General features: G+C 42.7%; 1 protein-coding gene across 10 annotated transcripts in view; it reads left to right on the plus strand.

The window, feature by feature from the left end:
* The window catches only part of LOC137370030 (ATP-binding cassette sub-family C member 9-like), a 363,176-nt gene that overhangs the window by 152,290 nt on the left and 190,058 nt on the right, over positions 1-20,828 (plus strand). For all 10 annotated transcript variants that reach the window (XM_068032031.1, XM_068032023.1, XM_068032028.1 and 7 more), the window contains 2 exons: positions 120-160; positions 1,646-1,756. In XM_068032031.1, the coding sequence (XP_067888132.1) occupies positions 120-160; positions 1,646-1,756 (152 nt within the window). The remainder of the gene's footprint in view (positions 1-119; positions 161-1,645; positions 1,757-20,828) is intronic.

Below are 20,828 nucleotides of genomic sequence, written 5' to 3' on the forward strand. Positions count from 1 at the left end.
TATTAGGCTATGTAAAGCATTTTCTTTATGTAACCTATCCTTTATAAAGTTTTTTTGTATGCTTGTCAGAGACTATTTGGTATTTGATTGAATATTTCATTTTTCTAAACTCTTTGCAGTGTTTCTCACCCAGGTTGCACCCCTTTTCGCAACCATGGTGGTAAGTAAACCTATCTATTTCACCATTTTGAATTAATTGTATTATAACTGAAACTTACTAGGACGAGAGGTTATGTTATAGGTTTGCACTAACACTGCAGTGCTCCAACACTTGACGTTTGTATCTAATTCCCTTTTTCCCCCTCCAACCACCCTAGAAATACTGTTGAGTTACCAATCTTAACTCTGTCATGTTATGTAAGTCTCAATAGCTAGGTACAAGGAACAGTTTTATAAGTTAATTATTGAAAAATCTAACCATATTAGAAAATTGTTCAAAGGCTGCCATGTTCCTGATTTAACATAAAAAAACAGAATGTTGCGGAAAGGTGCAGCAGGTCACTCAGCAGCTGAAGGAGAAAAGATGGTTGATATTTTGGCTGCCACCTTCATCAGAACTGAATTGAGAACTGAGTGCCCCCCTGCTGAAGGGCCCTACTTAAAATGTTATCACCTTTCTCTTCTCTTTTAGATGGTGACCAACTTGGTGAACATTTTCTGGTTTTATTGAGTATTTCTAACATTCACATTTATATTTTTTGAATTGTATTTTTAAATAAAATGAATATAAGAATATAAGTTTGATTGAAAGGTCCAAAATGGATTGAAAATGAGAAGGTTGAAAATAATTTGCCCTCTCTTTCCCAAGTATCTATGATCAACAACAACAAATTATGCTAATTGGAAATTAACACATAGCACAAAAGTCTTAGTGATCAGAACTTTAAGGCCTCAGGGTGTCATGGACATGAATCTGAAAGTCTAAGCTAGAAGTAAGCTTGATTTCCAATGTAGCTAATATCTGGAATTACAAAAAACCTTGGTGTTGCACTTTTGGCTGTCATCTGTCAGTTTGATAAGCCATAGTGCTGAGTTTTGTGAAGGGTAAAAAATTAATTGTGGCGTGCACACAAAAAATGATGCCATAGCTTTAACTGTTCTTCAATCATAGTTTATTTGAGTAACTGTTAGTACCTTTTGACCTTTTAGTATTCATGTCAATTCACATTCAGCTGGTGTGTAGATATAATGAAAGAATAATCAAAGTATTGTTTGACCATAACTCATTTTAGCTCATAGCATTTAATGCAAATTGAATGTCTAGTTATAGTTTCACCAGCTGCATCATTTAGCTACAGTCAGGGAGTGTGTATAAAAATCTAGTTCTGGCAGTTCTGTTTTGTGAAGTAAAACATTTGGAAGTATGGTATTTTATTACAGTCAAAATTAATTAGTTTGGATGTAAAGTACATTGTTTTTGCAAACTGCAAATTTAATTTATTTTTCAAAAGTTTAAGTTTGGAACATTTTACAGATTAAAATGTATTTATATTTGAAGAATACATAAATTACATTTGAATAAAAATGATTTGTGCAGCTAATAATTATAAATTGATTCTACAAATTCTATGGCCTAATCTGTGAGGCAAAGAATGTAGGGGAGCTTCAGTTTTACTGTTTTTAATATTTTTCTTTTTATATTTAGACTTTCTGCATTTATTCTAGTTTGAGTGGGTCTCCGCTGACTGCCAACAAGGCTTTTTCAGCACTGGCACTTTTTGATAAGTTTAATGCTCCGATACTTATGCTTCCAGTGGTAAGTTGTATGCTGATCGTTTTGTTCAATATTAAATGCACGTAAGACAAAACTTTTGAGTTACCTGTGGTTTAGAAAGTCAGGGCTGAAAAAAATTGGTGTTGTGTTTCTTGATGCTATGGACTAATGGTCTGGGGGAAGTGATTGTTTAATAGGCAAAAGCATCAATAAATTTTGGAGAATTTTTGTTATTAGGAACACACATAAATTTGTTAGTTTTATGTAATGGGTAGCTGGAGATTCTTGATAGCTCAGTTGGATAGTACACTGCTTAGCATGGATTTGAACCAGACACGCACAGGAAGAGGAATAGGCCATTCACCCCATTGAGCCTGTTCCGCCATTCTGGTTGTGGTTTATCTATACCTCAGCTTCATTATCCTGCCTTTGCTTCATATCCCTTGATATCCATATATAACAAAAAAAATTAATTGACCCAACGTCCACAGCCTTTTGTGAGAGTGAGTTCCAGATTTTCACTACCCTTTGTGTGAATTCACTCCTAAATGGCCTAGCTCTAATTCTAAGATTATGTTCCCTTGTTGTGGATTCCCCATCCGAGGAAATAGTTTTTCTGTATCTATCCTGTTGAATACTTCTGTTAGTTTAAACACCTTGATTAAATCACCTATCAACCTTTCAAACTCAGGTTAATACAAGCCAAATTTATGCAATCTGCCATCCTAATTTAATGCTTTGAGCCTCTGTGCCATTCTGGTGAAACTGTGCATACCCTTTGCAAGGTCAATGTATCTTTTCTGACACATAGGCAAAATAATGCAGATGCTGGTAATCTGAAATAAAAACAGAAAATGCTGGAAATACTTAACAGGTCTCAGAGCATCTGAGGAGTGCAAAACAGTTAATGTTTCAGGTCAATGACCTTGCATCAAAACTGGGAAAAAGTTAGTGATGTAACAGGTTTTACTTAAGTGCAGAGGCAGGGGAAGGGGAAGGGAGGAAGGCACAACAGGGAAGGTGGCGATTGGGTGAAAGGCAGAAGTGATTAAATGAGAAAATAAATGGTGCAAGGCCAAGGGAGGTAATAATGGGGCAAGTAAAGAAACAAAATGGGTCCAGAGAAATAATGACAGCAATGGTTATGATCTATCTATTGCAGATCATGACCACTGCTGTCTTATTTTCCCAGACAACAGCTGCTAGTAGTGATTCTGCTGTTGTCATTTACACCTCCTCTAAACCCATCTTTTGTTTCTTTTCTCGTCACATTAGTACTCCATTTTGCTTTAAACCATCATCCCTTTTGTCATTTAATCACAACTGCCTTCCACCTTATTACAGACTTTCCCTGTTGTCTCTGCCCCCTCTTCTCTTTTTCCCTGTCTCTCTACTTGCTTAAAACCTGTTACATCTGTAAGATTTCCTGATCAAAGGTTATCGACTTGAAATATTAACTCTGTTTCTCTCACTACAGATACTGCCTTACCTGCTGAGCATTTCCAGTATTTTCAGTACTTTTTCTGAGGTTTACTGCTGAAAATTGAACACAGTACTCTAGATGGGGGTCTAACCAGGGCTCTATACAACTGAGAACATCACTTCCTCACTATTGTATTCCAACCCCCTTGAGATAAAGTCCAACATTACTTTAGTATCTTTTTATTATCATTTGCACTTGTGCTCTAGCTTTTAGAGAACTGTGCACTTGGACGCCTAAGTCCCTTTGTTCTGCCACAGCTCCTAGTCTCTTATTAAGAAAATTTGTGTGACAGTTTCCCTGACTAATGTACAGACAGGAACTATTTGCTCTTCATATACTTTAGAAATGAAAAGAAAGAACTGGTTTTCTCATGGTGAAACTTGCTTAAAACCAAGATCATTCCAGATGGGATTTAAGCCCTCAATCCCTGGTTTATACCTTATAGCTCAGGTCACTGAGAGCACACTAAAATCATAGAAGTACTATAGTAATGTGCTATAAATGTGTAGATGGACTTTGATGAGTACAAAATTAGTCCAGTCCAATATACAACTGAAGGTGAAGATGGTGTTGCCATCACTTTTTTATTCCATTGGGGGGCTTCTCTTTCAGCCAACTTTGCTTAGGTATTTTAGATAACTGTATATTTATATGTTTTCTTTCTTCTTTGGCCTCCTTATCTCGAGAGACAATGGGTAAGCGCCTGGAGCTGGTCAGTGGTTTGTGAAGCAGCGCCTGGTGTAGCTATAAAGGCCAATTCTAGAGTGACAGACTCTTCCAGAGGTGCTGCAGATAAAATTGGTTGTCAGGGCTGTTACACAGTTGGCTCTCCCCTTGCGCTTCTGTATTTTTTCTTGCCAACTGCTAAGTCTCTTCAACTCGCCATTGTTTAGCCCCGCCTTTATGGCTGTCCGCCAGCTCTGGCGATCGCTGGCAACTGACTCCCACGACTTGTGATCAATGTTACAGGACTTCATTAAAGCAAAATACTGCGGATGCTGGAAATCTGAAACAAAAACAAGAAATGCTGGATTCACTCAGCAGGTCTGGCAGCATCTGTGGAAAGAGAAGCAGAGTTAACGTTTCGGGTCAGTGACCCTTCTTCCGAAGAAGGGTCACTGACCCGAAACGTTAACTCTGCTTCTCTTTCCACAGATGCTGCCAGACCTGCTGAGTGAATCCAGCATTTCTTGTTTTTGTTACAGGACTTCATGTCGCGTTTGCAGACGTCTTTAAAGCGGAGACATGGACGGCCGGTGGTTCTGATACCAGTGACGAGCTCGCTCTACAATGTTTCCTTAGGGATCCTGCCATCTTCCATGTGGCTCACATGGCCAAGCCATCTCAAGCACCGCTGGCTTAGTAGGGTGTATATGCTGGGGATGTTGGCCGCCTCGAGGACTTCTGCGTTGGAGATATGGTCCTGCCACCTGATGCCAAGGATTCTCCGGAGGCAGCGAAGATGGAATGAATTGAGAAGCTGGCTGAGCGTGTCTACCCTGAGGCACAGTGTGGCTTTCGAGCAGAGAGATCCACCATTGACATGCTGTTCTCCCTTTGCCAGCTACGGGAGAAATGCCACGAACAACAGATGCCCCTCTACATTGCTTTCATTGATCTCACCAAAGCCTTTGACCTCGTCAGCAGACGTGGTCTCTTCAGACTACTAGCAAAGATCGGAAGTCCACCAAAGCTACTAAGTATCATCACCTCATTCCATGACAATATGAAAGCACAATTCAGCATAGCGGCGCCTCATCAGACCCCTTTTCTATCCTGAGTGGTGTGAAACAGGGCTGTGTTCTTGCACCTACACTGTTTGGAATCTTCTTCTCCCTGCTGCTCTCACATGCATTCAAGTCTTCAGAAGAAGGAATTTTCCACCACACAAGACCAGATGGCAGGTTGTTCAACCTTGCTCGTCTCATCAGGGAACTCCTCTTTGCTGACGATGCTGCATTAACATCCTACACAGAAGAGTGTCTGTAGAGACTCATCGACAGGATTGCCGCTGCCTGCAACAAATTTGGCCTAACCATCAGCCTCAAGAAAATTAACATCTTGGGACAGGACGTCAGAAATGCTCCATCCATCAATATCGGCGACCACACTCTGGAAGTGGTTCAAGAGTTCACCTACCTAGGCTCAACTATCACCAACAACCTGTCTCTCGATGCAGAAATCAACAAGCGCATGGCAAAGGTGTCCGCTGCTATGTCCAGACTGGCCAAGAGAGTGTGGGAAAATGGCGCACTGACACGGAACACAATAGTCCGAGTATATCAAGCCTGTGTCCTCAGTACCTTGCTCTACGGCAGCGAGGTCTGGACCACGTATGTCAGCCAAGAGTGGCGTCTCAATTCATATTATATGTAATATATATAAAATTTATATAAAAGAAACAGTAGATGGGATGCAACATCCCAGATATGTGGTGATGCGGTTGGGCACCTTGCCTAAAATGTCATGCGACATACCAAAGTTCCCTATCCATGCACTGCACATGCTCACCACTAGGTGGCTCTGCAACATTTGTTGCGACCAAAAGCAAGAAAGGCAGAATGTGAGCCTTTCCTAAAAGTTATGGGAGAAATGCCACGAACAACAGATGCCCCTCTACGTTGCTTTCATAATTTGCTGTAGCAGGGCATAGTACAAGTCAGACCTGTCCTTCCACTTCAAGTTTTTATTTAATTTTTTGCCTGGCAAGTTGCTGAGAGTGCAAGCTGATAACATCGCAGTGAGGGAAATTAGACATCTGGGACTTGAGTGAACAGGGCAAGCAACGAAAGGAAATAGACTCCAGACTTTCAATAATTAATTTTCTGTGCTAAAAAGTTTGTTTGGCGGTAATTAACATTAGACTGGTACAATAATAGTGTAAAGGGCAGAGGGGGGCAAGAGTTTCTAGATTGTTTTCTGTAGAATTTTCTACATCAGTATGTTTCCAGTCCCGCGAGGAAGAAGGCATTGCTGGATCTGGTTCTGAGGAATGAGGTGGGTCAATTGGATCAAGTGTCAGTTGGGGAATATTTAGGGAACAGTGACCTTAGCATCATAAAGTTTAGGTTAGCTATGGAAAAGGACAAGGAGCAATCCAGAGTAAAAATAATTAATTGGGGGAGGGCCAAGTTCATTGGGGTGAACGGATCTGGCCTAGGTAAATTGGAATCAAAGATTGTCAGACAAAACTGTAATTGACCAATGGGCTGCCTTTAAAGGGGAGATAGTTTGTATATAATCGAGGTACATTCCCATGAGGGGGAAGGTAGGGCAAACATAACTAGAAATAAAAACAAATGCTGGAAATACTCAGCAGGTCTAGCAGCATCTGTGGAGAGAGAAGTAGAGTTAACATTTCAGGCCAGTGACCATCAGAACTGACAAATATTAGAAATGTAAAAGGTTTTAAGCAAATAAAGCGGGGGTGGGGCAAGAGATAACAAAAGAGAAGGTGTTGATAAGACAAGGTCACAGAGAATAACTGACCAGAAAGTCATGAAACAAAGGCAAACAGTATGTCAATGGTGTGGTGAAAGATAAAGCATTAGTACAGAGAGGGTGTCAGTTGGCTGTAAAATGAACAGCCCTGGCTCCAAGCGGCACAGTGGCGCAGTGGTTAGCACCGCAGCCTCACAGCTCCAGCGACCCGGGTTCAATTCTGGGTACTGCCTGTGTGGAGTTTGCAAGTTCTCCCTGTGACTGCGTGGGTTTTCTCCGGGTGCTCTGGTTTCCTCCCACAAGCCAAAAGACTTGCAGGTTGACAGGTGAATTGGCCATTATAAATTGTCACTAGTATAGGTAGGTGGTAGGGGAATATAGGGACAGGTGAGGATGTGGTAGGAATATGGGATTAGTGTAGGATTAGTATAAATGGGTGGTTAATGGGCGGCACAGACTCGGTGGGCCGAAGGGCCTGTTTCAGTGCTGTATCTCTAAAACTAAAACTAAAAAACAAACATTAAAAAAAGTGGGGAGGCATAGTAGAAACAAACTAAAAGAAAATAAATTAAAAATAACTAAAAATAAAAAGGGGGGTCCGGTCATGCTCTGAAATTATTGAACTCATTGTTCAGTCCGGCAGGCTGTAGCGTGCCTAATTGGTAAATGAGGTGCTGTTCCTCGAGCTTGCATTGATGTTTGCTGGAACACTGCAGCAATCCCAGGACAGAGATGTGAGCATGAGAGCGAGGCGGGGGGGTGGGGGTGAGGGGGTGTTGGTGGCGGTGTTGAAATGGCCATCAACCTGAAGCCCGGGATCATGCTTACGGACTGAGCAGAGGTGTTCTGCAAAGCAGTCACCCAATTTGCATTTGGTCTCCCCAATGTAGAGGAGGCCACATCGTGAGCAGTGAATACAGTACACTACATTGAAAGAAGTACAAGTAAATCACTGCTTCACCTGAAAGGAGTGTTTGGGGCCTTGGATAGTGAGGAGAGAGGAGGTAAATGGGCAGGTATTACACTACGTGCGATTGCAGGGGAAGGTGCCATAGGAAGAGGACGAGATGGTGGGGGTAATGGAGGAGTGGACGAGGGCGTCGCGGAGGGAATGATCCCTTCGGAATGCTGGCAGGGGAAGGAAGGGAAAGATGCATTTGGTAGTGGCATCAAGCTGGATGTGGCGGAAATGGCGAAAGATGATCCTTTGGATGTGGAGGCTGGTGGGGTAGAAAGTGAGGACAAGGGGAAGCCTGTCGCGGTTCTGAGAGGGAGGGGAAGGGGTGAGGGTAGAGGTGCGGGAAATGGGCCAGACACGGTTGAGGGCCCTATCAACCACAGTGGGGGGGAAATCCTCGGTTGAGGAAAAAGGAAGACATATCAGAAGCACCGTCGCGGAAGGTAGCAGATGCGTCAGAGACGGAGAAACTGGGAGAATTAAACGGAATCCTTACAGGAGGCAGGGTGTGAAGAAGTGTAGTCGAGGTAGCTGTGGGAGTCGATGGGCTTATAATGAATATTAGTCGACAGCCTATCCCCAGAGATGGAGACAGAGAAGTCGAGGAAGGGAAGGGAAGTGTGAAGGTGAGAGAGGGGTGGAAATTGGATGCAAAGTTGATACAGTTTTCTAGTTCCCATAGCAATACCTTTTACTTGAAGGAAGTGAGTGGAGTTGATGGAGAAGTTGTTCAATGTGAGAACAAGTTCAGCCAGACAGAGGAGGCTAGTGGTGGATGGGAACTGGTTGGGCCTCTGTTCAAGGAAGAAGCGGAGAGCCCGCAAACCGTCCTGGTGGTGGGAGATGGAGGTGTTGAGAGATTGGACATCTATAGTGAAGAGGAGGCAGTTAGGGCCAGGAAACTGGAAATTGTCAAAATGACGTAGGGCGTCAGAAAAGTCACGGATGTAGGTGGGAAGAGACTGGACCAGGGGAGAAAAGATAGAGCTGAGATAGGAAGAAATAAGTTCAGTGTGGTAGGAACAGGCTGAAACAGTGGGTCTGCCGGGACAGTCCTGTTTGTGGATTGTGAAACAAAACTAGAGCTCCCTGGATATGAAAAAGAGAGAAAAATGAAGCAGAAAAAGGGTGGATGTGACAGATGTCAGGTGGATAAAACAATTGAGAACCAGGCTGAATATAGAAGGTTCAGAAGGGAAGTGAAAAGAACAAATAAGAGAAGCAAAGAGAGATTATAAGAAGAGACTGGCAGCTAACATAAAAGGGAATCCAAAAGTCTTCTATAGACATATAAATAGTAAAAGAGTGGTAAAAGGAGGAGTGGGGCTGATTTGGAACCTCAATGGGGATTTATACAGGGAGGCAGGGGGCGTGGCTGAGGTACTAAATGAGTACTTTACATCTGTCACTACCAAGGAAGAAGATGCTGCCCAAGTCATAGAGAAAGAGGACGTAGTTGAGACACTGGATGGGCTAAAAATTGATAAGGAGGTATTAGGCTGGCTGTACTTAAATTTGCTAAGTCACTAGGACTGAATGAGATGTATCCGAGGATACTAAGGGAAGTAAGGGTGAAAATTGCCTAGCCACTGGCCACATTCTTCCAACCCTCCTTAGATTCGGGGGTGGTGCCAGAGGAACTGGAGAATTGAAAATGTTACACCCTCAGTCAAAAAAGGGTGTAAGGATACCCCAGCAACCACAGGCCAATCAGTTTAACCTCTCTGGTGGGAAAGCTTCTAGAGATGATAATGCAGGACAACATTAACAGTCACTTCGACAAATGTGGATTAATAAGGAAACCAGCAAGGCAAATTGTGTTTAACTAACATGCTTGAGTTTTTGATGAGGTAACAGAAAGGGTTGATGAGGGCATTGCAGTTGATGTGGTGTATGGACTTACAAATGATGTTTGATAAAGTGCCACATAACAGGCTTGTCAGCAGAATTCAAGCCCATGGAACAAAAGGGACAGTGGCAACATGGATACAATGTTGGCTGAGTGACAGGAAACTGAGAGTAGCAGTGAACAGTTGCTTTTCGGACTGGAGAAAGATATATAGCTGTGTTCCCCAGGAGTCAGTATAAGGACCACTACTTTTCTTGATATAGATTAATGACAGTCCTGCATATACAGGGCACAATTGCAAAATTTGTAGATGACACAAAACTTGGAAATATAGTGAACAATGAAGAGGATAGCGGATAGACTTCAAGAAGACAAAGACAGACTGGTGGAATGAGTGGACATGTGGCAGATTAAATTCAATGCAGAGAAGTGAGAAGTGATATATTTTGGTAGGAAGGACAAGGAGAGGCATTAAACTAAAGGGTACAATTCTAATGTGGGGGGAGACCTGGGTAAATATGCACAAATTGTTGAATGTGGCAGGGCAGATAAAGAAAGTGGTTAAAAATAGATCCTGGCTTTACAAAATGAGTTCAAAAATAAGGAAGTTATAATGAACTTTTATAAAACAGTGGTTTGGCTTCAACTGGTGTATTGTATCCAATTCCGTGCACTGTGCTTTGGAAAGTTTGCAAAGGCTTTAGAGAGGGTGTAGAAAAGATTTATGAGAATGGTTTCACGGATAGGGACGTCAGTTACATGGATAGATTGGAGAAGGTGGAGTTGTTTCCTTTAGAGAAGAGAAGGTTAAAGGAGGTGTTCAAAATTATGAGGGGACTAGACAGAGTAGCTAGAAAGAAATTGTTCCCATTGGCAGAAGGGTGGAGGTTTAAGGTGATTGGCAAAAGGTGACATGAGGACAAGCTTTTTTACACAGCAAGTAGTTACGATCTGGAATGTACTTCCTGAGAGAGGTGGAGGCAAATCAGTCATGGCTTTCCAAATGTAATTCAATAAGCACCTGAAGGCAAAACATCTGCAGGGCTACAGGGGAAATGGCTGTGGAGTGGAATTAACTAAATTACTCTTGCAGAGATCCAGCACAGACACAAAGGGCTGAATGGCCTTCTGTGCTGTAATCATTCTATGATCCTATTCCATGATTACAAGTTGACAGAATACTGGATTCTATGGCACGAAGTAATGGGAGTAAGTTTGATAGAGCCAAAAATAGCCACGGGGAATTACTATGTGCAGTTAACCCACGCCCGATGATTGCAATGCAGGCAGTATGCCAACTTGAGCTGTTGGCTCGTTTCGCTACTTCTTGCATCCAGCCTGTGCTAATAACACTGTTGATTGACTGGATGCATCAGCAGGAGGCCAATATCGTGAGCGACTAGCACCACTTAGAACTAGCCTACACTGCTTACAGCTGGCCTAAATCTCTTAAAGGGGTGGTGCTTGCAGTCATGCAGGAAGTGACTCTGACCTGGGAAACATTGAAGAGTGGCACAGCATGGGAGAGAGAGGGCTTCAAGTTTTTGACGCTGCATTGAGATCTCTGGAGGAGGTGGAAAGGAGAAATGTTCTGAATCTGCAGGAGGCCCTCCAGACAAATGCCCAGAAGGCACTGGGAACAGATGGCCATACAGGTCAGTGCCAGATCTGGAGCCTCAAGGATCTAGATGCAGTTCTGCAAGAAGTTTAATGACCTCACATGACTGGCCAAGGTCAGTGAATGTATCTTCAAATATCACATTCCACCAACTGCATCACTAGCCGCACATACTGCTCAGGTACCAGACAAGCATCAGTCAATTACCAACAATCACCGTCAATTATGACTCATATCTGACATTCATATGTTTTGCCTCACCCTCATACACTAAGCACTGCCATAAGCCCCTCACCCACATCTCACAGCATGCATACATTGCTAGCTATTCAACCATGACAGCCACATTACTCAAACAGATTGCATCACACTCACTCATATACAGATTGCACCACGCTCACTCATACACTTCCTTTGTTCTTGCAGGACAAGGTGACACACAACCAGAGGAAGCAGGAGCGTGCTGGAAGGTGACAGGCGCACCTACATGTCCTAACCACCATGGAGGAGACAGTGCTAGCTATTATTGGAACGGCCATTGCTGAGGCTGTGCCCAGTAGAGGGGCTGAAAGTCTTGAAGATGACGGTATCCTCATTCCTAATCCTCCTTCTCATACCCTACTTCCCCCTCATCCCACACACTCTTCTGATTTATAAACTACAAATGATGTAAATGTGCACCTCTTACAACCTCCTCACGCCCCCGCACCACAACCTTACCCTCATGCCTTTCTTCTTTCAGATACCCAAGAAGTGCAACCTAGCCAAGCATTGGAGGAACAGCAAAAAGACAGTGATGATGAAGACAGTCATTCAATTTCACGCTCAATTTCCACTAGCTCAGGTACTGATGCTGTGTGTACTTTAGAGGATCCCATGAAGGTGCGATCTGCACAAGATGAGACACCAGGCAGGACTGGGCTGCAGCCAGTACAGCGGACAAAGATGGCACAAGTGCCAGCTCACTGGCGGAAAAGACTACACATGAGTTTTGCTGTTGAGGATGCAGATATGGGGTAGAATTCAGAAGCGTGCTGATGGACATCCAGAACAAAATGCTTCGTGCATTGGGAAGCCTGCTAGCTTGCGATCAATACCAAGGAGCATGGAGGTGCCTGACAACAACTTAGCATGGGTCTTTGTGCACACCTTGGGGCCAACTCCATTCGCACACTTGTGGGCCCTGTTGTGTTTCCTTTTCCTTGTGCTTACTAAGACTTTGGACATCAAGGCAGTAACAACGCATCAGGGATCAGTTAACACTTAAAAACTGGGTACCTTTATTAAGGGTAGTAGCACAGCATTACATTGCAAGAGAACACCTGTACATGTCTGGTCTGTTTGGTGATCAGCAGCAGCAGTTTGAGGATGAGACTCAGTCACATGGTATGTTACATTACTTCCTCTCTAGCAAGGAGTACTTAAAATGTAACCACACCCACTTAAAGGTGTACTACAACATCCCCCTTTTTTCCAAACGAAAAAGCTCCCCCTTATAACTAAACATAACTATTTACAATGCAAGAAAAATGTGTGTCTATGCATTGCAAAACGATGAACTAGAAAACTCGTAGGGTTATAGATCTCTAAATCTTTGTGGTAGTCGGCTCACACACCCCGACTTAGTAACTGTAATTGGGTTGAGGTTGTTGGATCTTCTCACAGTGATCTGTGGGAGTAGTATGTTAGGATGTTGGAATGTGGTCTTGGACCTTGTCCCAAATGCAGTGGAGTTACATGGATGTTGAGAATTAGTTACTTCTCTGATTTGCCCTCTATTTCTTCTCACAGTTGCTCTACTGAGTGTACTGTGTTCGTATGACCTTGGCTCTGGACAGATCCGTGTTACTTCAGCTGGCTGCCACATATCTTCCATGTGATGCTGAACTCTTTCTTGCTGTCCTATCCTTAGACCTAGCAATTCTTCACCTGCTTTCCTGTTGTGCACGTCTTTCATCCTCCCCTGTTTTTCAAAAAATGCCTCTCTTGCTTCTGGAAGGGTTGAGTGATGGGAATGAGGTAGATTTGTGCATACTGGCCTGCCAAATAATAGTTCCGCCAGTGAGGGTATTGTTGCACTCAGAAGACTGGCTCTGAGGTGAAACATAGCAATGTGTAGCTCCTGCATTGTGTTCCTACACTTCTGAGTTAGTGATTTCACCGTATGAACCATTTTCTCAGCCATGCCATTGGATCTTGGGTAGTGCAGAGATGATGTAGTGTAGACAATGCCCTATTTTTCACACATGTCCCTGAGTGGCTTCCCTGTGAACCGAGGTCCATTGTGTGATATGACCTTCCTGGGTGCTCCAAATAGGCTAAAAATGACGCTTAGTGTTTCAGCGACCGTTGTGCTCGACGTATTGTGCAATAGACGGATGATAGAATACTTTGAGAAGTAGCCAGTGACAACTAAAATATCATCCCCCTGGAGATGGAATAAAGCAGATGTGATCTTAGCCCATGGTTGAGTAGACACCTCGTGAGGAATGAGTTGTTCCTTTTGCTGACTTGGCATGTTTTCTTGGCATGCCTTGCACTGCTTCACCCTGAGCTCAATGTCGTCATGGATGCCTGACCAATAGACTGTTTCTCTGGCTAGTCGTCTGGTCCAATTAATGCCCATATGAGATTGGTGTCATATGTCACATCTCAATGCTTCCAGTATGATGACCTGTTTACCTTTGAAAATAACCCCCCTGAATATACCAAGTTTGGCTCGGTGTGCCCAAAACTGTTTCATGTGCTCGGTGACATCCTGAATCGAGTCTGGCCATCCTTCTATGATCGTGTTGCAAAGAAGCTGTTGTGTTGGATCCTTTGCTGTCTCAACCTGCAATTGTTGACATTTCAGCTGTACGAAGTTCATCAGATCTACATGGAGTACATCCTCTAACTCCATGTCTATCAAATCAATTTGTGAATTGGCGTTTACTACTACAGTCTTCGCTGGATTGAGTAGTCTGCTTAGCATATCGGACGTAACCTTAATATTGCCAGGTCTGTACCGCATGTCATAGTCGTAACCCTGTGTTTTTACCAATAGGTGTGCTATTCAATGGCTTCTTCCAAAGCATCTCAAGTGGTTTGTGGTCTGTTTCTACCACAGATCTCTTCCCGAATAGGTATGTGTGAAAGTGCATAATTCCAAACACCAAGGCTAACGTTTCTCTCTTGATGTTCAAGTAGTTTGACTGTGCTGCAGACAGAGATTTCGATGCGAATGCAATGAGCTTGCCTTTCTGCAAGATACATGCTCCTAATCCTTTCTGGGATACGTCCACTACGAGAGTGGATCTCTCTGGGGTCATAAAACTGTAACAACGATGTTTCCAATATAGACTTATTCAGTTCCTGGAAAAGTTGTTGATGGTCTTTGTGACAAAGAAAAGGCACCTCCTTCTTCAACAATTCCCATTGAGACGGAGCTCTCTGCGCACAATTTGAGATGGACGGAGATAAAAAGTTGAAGAGACCTAAGCAATGTTGGATCTCCTCCTTATCTTGGTGGCATTGCACGAACATCCTCCAGCTTTCTGGGGTTAGGGCAAATACCTGCATTCGAGTATATTGACCCAAAAAAGTTAATTTGTTGTACATTGATCTTGCATTTGTGACTGTTAAATACCAGCCCTTCTTTGCATGCTACTTGCATCAGGAGATGTAGATTTCTGTCATACTCCTGTTTTGTCCTTCCCACCATGACAACGTCTGCTATGCATATGCAGCCTGGTACTGTACAAGTGATATGATCCACATGCGCCAGAAAGAGATCTTGGCTAACAGCCCAAAAGGAAGACATTGAAAATAATACTGACAAAATGGGATATAGAATGTCGTCAGCTCTTGAGACTTCTCAGCCAAATGTACTGACCAGTAACCATTCTTTGCATCTAGTTTTGAGAAAGATATAGCTCCTGAAAATTTTGGCTTAAGTTCTTACAGTGTGGGAATCTTGTGTGGACAGCGCTTGAGCCCCTTGTTCAACCTTCTCAGATCCAGGCTCTAAGTGATCCGTCTTTCTTGATGACACTCGTGATTGAGCTTCACCAGTCTGTATGTTCTTGACCTTTCTGATGATCCCATTGGTTTCCATCTAGTCCAGTTCGACTTTCAACTTGGTCTGAATGAGGATGCTGCATTTGCGTGGTGAGTTGGTTGATGGTATGGCATCCTCTCTTAGTTGTAAAGTAGCAGCTCTCTTGAAGTTGCCAATTCTATCAAAGCTATCTGAGTACTGTGATGTTAGATCACTGACTGAAGTAATGGGTGTATCATCTGATACTGGTTTGCCTTGCGGCACCTGGTTGATCCCATGCATCGTCACCAAGGTTAGATCTTGGCATGCGGTAGACCTGCAATTGCTGAATCATTTGTTTACACTCTATCACGATGGATCCTAAGTATGGAATGGCTGGTGCGTTGCATGAAGACAATTGTACAGCAGTTGGTTTCATCATGGCCGTCCATCTGTTTGGCTATATTTATTGTAGAATCCTCAGAGGGAGTATGTTTGCACTCGCCCCTGTATCTATTTTGGCCAATAACGAATGCTTGCCTACTTTTTGTGGACAGATGATCTAGGTTGTGGCAAAAACTTCAGATGGTGCAATGACAGCTATGTGTTCTGTGATACGGATGGTATGAAAAGTGTGCTCACCTCACTTCTCATCAGCTTGTTCTTTATTGCCACTGTCCACTTTGTCCACTACCTCATGTTTGCTTTATTGCTGCCTGAAGGTACTGTCTGCTTGTGGTCCGCTGGAATCCTTTGCATGACTCCTTGCAGCTCCTTCAGCCTTTACTCTTCTGCAATATTTCTGCCAGTGACCCTTTATGCTGCATACTTTGCAAATATCAAAGAATGCCGGGCAACTCCTTTTAGCATGTGTAGAAGTCCTCATCTCTTTAACAGCTTCCCATGCTTGGAGACTCTCATTAGCGTGTTCACCGTTGAGGTTGTACATAAACCGTATAGACTCTCTCAGCTTGCAATGATGGCTTCATATATACTTCTGTCCTTAAGCAGTTCATCAATGCTGGAACCTTTGGGTTTTTCTAGCAAGTCTTCCTGAAATGCATCGATCGGTGTGGATGCAGTCACCAGCTCGGCGATTCTACTGCTAGCTCACCGTCTGAAAATTTGCAGAATGCACCCTTTTTCCTGCATCCAATAATAAAGTATTCAATGGACTCTTGGGATTGCTGAAGGAACGCCATAAATTCTAGACTATGGATGTGAAACTTAATTTGGACTTTTAACTGGTCTTCTAGAGTTGTCCAGATTTCCTTCAGATCCTGTTGGTCTTCTTCTGTGAGCCCAGATGTATTTAATGGGTGCAGGCCTTTGTTTCCAATCACAATATAGGAACAGAAGAAACAGGAGTAGGAGTAGACCATATGGCCCATCAAGACTGCTCCGCCATTCAATATGATCATGGCTGATCTTAGGCTTCAACCTTACTTTTCCGCCTGCTCGCCATATCCCTTGATTCCCTGAGCGACCAAAAATCCGTCTATCTCAGCCTTAAATGTATTCGAATGGAGCATCCACAACCCTCTGGGATAGAGAATTCTGTGTGGCCTCCGTTCATTCCCCAAGTCATGCTGTATTCCAATAGGAATGTCTACTTGTGCACCCATGGCTGGGAGCAACTGCTTTATGCAGAAACTTTGAAGTGAGCAAAAAGTCCTTCACCATCTGCCACACCAGTCCCTGTAGACATTACAACTTTAAACAATTATAGAAAGCACCAAACCCTTGTAGAATTAAAGCTATGGGGAGAAGAAATCAATCAGAAATTAACTTCTTGCAGTTAATGATCCCTTCAAGGGAGAGCATTAGCTGCACCACTGGACCAAGGTGATAGTTTTGCTTGCATACTGACTTTGTGGTCTGCCTGCACTGCATACTCGGGCAGTGTTCGCTACATGTGTGTGAATGGCTTCACCAATATGGCGTGATTTGCCCCACAAGTATGCATGCATGTTGTAACACCATTTTGGAACACTTGAAGACACTTGTAGCACCCATAAAATGGGTGCAAATGAATGCAATATCTTGCCCATAGAATATAAAAGTTGAGATACTATGATAAATCTATGTAAAGTCTTGGTGAGATCACCGTTGCAGTACTGTTTGATACTTTGGACTCCATACTGTAAGATGGATATTAAGGCAATCAAAAGGATACAGTGTGGATTCATAAAGATGCTGACTAATATTTTGAAATACAGATACAAAGAGAAACTTGAAAATTGGCTGTTTTCGTTAGAACAGAGATTATGGGATGGTTTGATAGAGGTTTAAGTTGATAGAGGGATGAGACAGAGTAGATAGAAACAGACCTTTATCAGTGATTGTAGAATCTAGAATGAGAAAACATGGATAGAAGAATAAATCTAAGAGATCAAAGGAAAAATTAGGAGTCACCCTTTTAGGACAGAGATTAGGAGAAATTATTTTCTTTGAGGGTTGTGCGACTTTGGAACTCTCTGCCTCAGAAGGTGGTGGAGATGGGGTCATTGAATATTTTTAAGGCAGACGTAGATAGATTCTTGTTAGGCAAGGAAATCGAAGGTTATCGGAGGTAGATTAGAGTGTGGAATTCAAGACACAATCAGATCAACCATGATCTTATTGAATGGAGGAGCAGGCTCGAGGAGCCGAATGGCAGCCTTCTGCTCCTCATTTGTATGTTCGTAAATTCATAGATTTAGAACAGAAAGTAGGAGAAAGAGAGGGCTGTGAGGCTATGGAATGTACTACTAAAGTTGGTGATTTGAAACAGAGAACTATGTCAACATTTAAGAATATGTAAATAGTGGTTGAATTAAAGGGAATAAAAGAACATGGGATCAAATCACATGGGATTAGGACGACTGCCTGTAAGGATGATGAACACCAACATTGGACTGAATGGCCAGTTTCTGTGTCTCAATTCTACGTAAAGTATTAAAGTAAACATAACATTGATTAGGCCACAGATTACTTTGTGTGTCCCATTATGGAAAGGACAGTTAGGCAATAGAGAACGTTCAGTGTAAATTCAACCAGGTAACCTGAAAGTGACAGGCAATTTTGTGTACAGCTCCACTTTAGCAGCAGACTGATGCACGTATGTTAAATAGTAATACGGTCCTACCTTTGTAAAACACCCTGACTTGCTGTGAATAAGCAAAATTTGGAACATTTAAACTGGATCTGATGAAGGGTCACTGACCTGAAACGTTAACTCTGCTTCTCTCTCCACAGATGCTGCCAGACCTGCTGAGTATTTCCAGCATTTCTTGTTTATATTATCTTTTTAAATGTTTATCTGGTTACTGATACAACCAATCTATACTCTATTTTTTATTCCAGAATAAAATACACCACCAGGTTTCTTTAACAAATAACAAAATTCTCAGTTTATTATAAAACAATACAAAACCAGTAATGAAGCAAAGCATTAACACACCAATTAAAATATGAAAGTTCCCTTTTTAAAAATTATCCAATTATACTCACACTGGAAAAAATACAGAAATTCACTCTGCAGAGGTCTGTTACAAAAAAGAGACAAAAAAGACTACTTTGGCCAAATGATTGCTAATTTTTGATGAAAGAAGAAAGAAAATATGGAAGGAAGTCAGTTGTCCCTTTTGTGGTCTGGCATCTGGGTTACTCGGATCGTTTCAGAAGCAGTCCGTTCTGGAGTTATCGAGAATTATTCTCATGGCTTTCTAGGAGAAACATGGCATCAAGGTTTTTCAGCTGGTACACACTTGAATTGCAGGATTTTTTTCAACTCCTCAGGAGATATACAGCACCAGGGATTTTTTGCTCTTCCATACCGTATCTTGGCAGGATTTCTTAAAAAAGGTAAAGAAGGAGGTGAGCTGGGTGATTTCTTTTTTCTTGGCTGGATAACACCAACTGTCTTCAAACAGTTCACACCACAACTAACTGAAAACAATCCAAACCCCAAACAGAGAGTTGACATTCTGACCTCCATAAACCTTGACATGTGGCTTCTCTGTAACCATTTTCCCCCAGATCACTATAGGGTTCTGCTGTTTTCTGAGCCCAAATCACAGGTGGCCTCCAGCATAGGTGGCTTTCAAACAACATCTTGTCCTATCGGTGAACATGGTAAAAAAAAAAACACATCCATCAGTTTTAACACAAGTCCACAAAAAATAAAAATATTAAAAGTAGTGAAAGCACTTTCACAACACCTCCACCCTTGGAGGAATGAAATGCCATTTTTAAATGCCATTTGTTACAAAGAATGGAAAAAACAGCAGATGAAAAATTATTAAAACACATTTACACACTCATTCCCATTCACTCTTTACCTGTAGCTAGTACAGTTTGGCTTTGTACCATCTTTGCAGTCTATGAATTGTTCCACAAAAGCTAGGGGGCTATGATCAGTATATACTAGTGTCTGTCTGTATTTGTGGCAGCCGTAGACTTCAAAATGCTTCAGAGCTAGCAATAAGCCCAGGGTTTATTATTGCCCCAAGAGCAAGAGGGTAACCAGGGAAAGGGTTGGCCCACTCAAGGACAGAGAAGGGAATCTATGTGTGGAGCCAGAGGAAATGGGCGAGGTACTAAATGAGTACTTTGCATCAGTATTTACCAAGAGAAGGACTTGGTGGATGATGAGCCGAGGGAAGGGAGTGTAGATAGTCTCAGTCATCTCATTATCAAAAAGGAGGAGGGGTTGGGTGTCTTGCAAAGCATTAAGATAGATAAGTCCCCAGGGCCTGATGGGATCTACCCCAGAATACTGAGGGAGGCAAGGGATGAAATTGCTGGGGCCTTGACAGAAATCTTTGCATCCTCATTGGCTACAATGAGGTCCCAGAGGACTGGAGAATAGCCAATGTTGTTCCTTTGTTTAAGAAGGGTAGCAAGGATAATCCAGGAAATTATAGGCCGGTGAGCCTTACGTCAGTGGTAGGGAAATTATTAGAGAGGAATCTTTGGGACAGGATTTACTCCCATTTGAAAACAAATGGACTTATTAGCGAGAGGCAGCATGGTTTTGTGAAGGGGAGGTCGTGTCTCACTAATTTGATTGAGTTTTTTGAGGAAGTGACGAAGATGATTGATGAAGGAAGGGCAGTGGATCTTATCTATATGGACTTCAGTAAAGCCTTTGACAAGGTCCCTCATGGCAGACTGGTGCAAAAGGTGAAGTCACATGGGATCAGAGGGGAGCTGGCAAGATGGATACAGAACTGGCTCGGCCATAGAAGACAGAGGGTAGCAGTGGAAGGGTGCTTTTCTGAATGGAGGGATGTGACTAGTGGTGTTCCGCAGGGATCAGTGCTGAGACCTTTGCTGTTTGTAGTATATATAAATGATTTGGAGGAAAATGTAGCTGGTCTGATTAGTAAGTTTGCGGAAGACACAAAGGTTGGTGGAGTTGCGGACAGTGATGAGGATTGTCAGAGGATACAGCAGGATATAGATCGGTTGGAGGCTTGGGCGGAGAAATGGCTGATGGAGTTTAATCTGGACAAATGTGAGGTAATGCATTTTGGAAGGTCTAATGCAGGTGGGAAGTATACAGTAAATGGCAGAACCTTTAGGAGTATTGACAGACAGACAGATCTGGGCGTACAGGTCCACAAGTCACTGAAAGTGGCAACGCAGGTGGATAAGGTAGTCAAGAAGGCATACGGCATGCTTGCCTTCATCGGTCGGGGCATAGAGTATAAAAATTGGCAAGTCATGCTGCAGCTGTACAGAACTTTAGTTAGGCCACACTT

This window comes from Heterodontus francisci, chromosome 5, assembly GCF_036365525.1.
Source record: "Heterodontus francisci isolate sHetFra1 chromosome 5, sHetFra1.hap1, whole genome shotgun sequence".
NCBI classification, from domain to species: Eukaryota; Metazoa; Chordata; class Chondrichthyes; order Heterodontiformes; family Heterodontidae; genus Heterodontus; species Heterodontus francisci.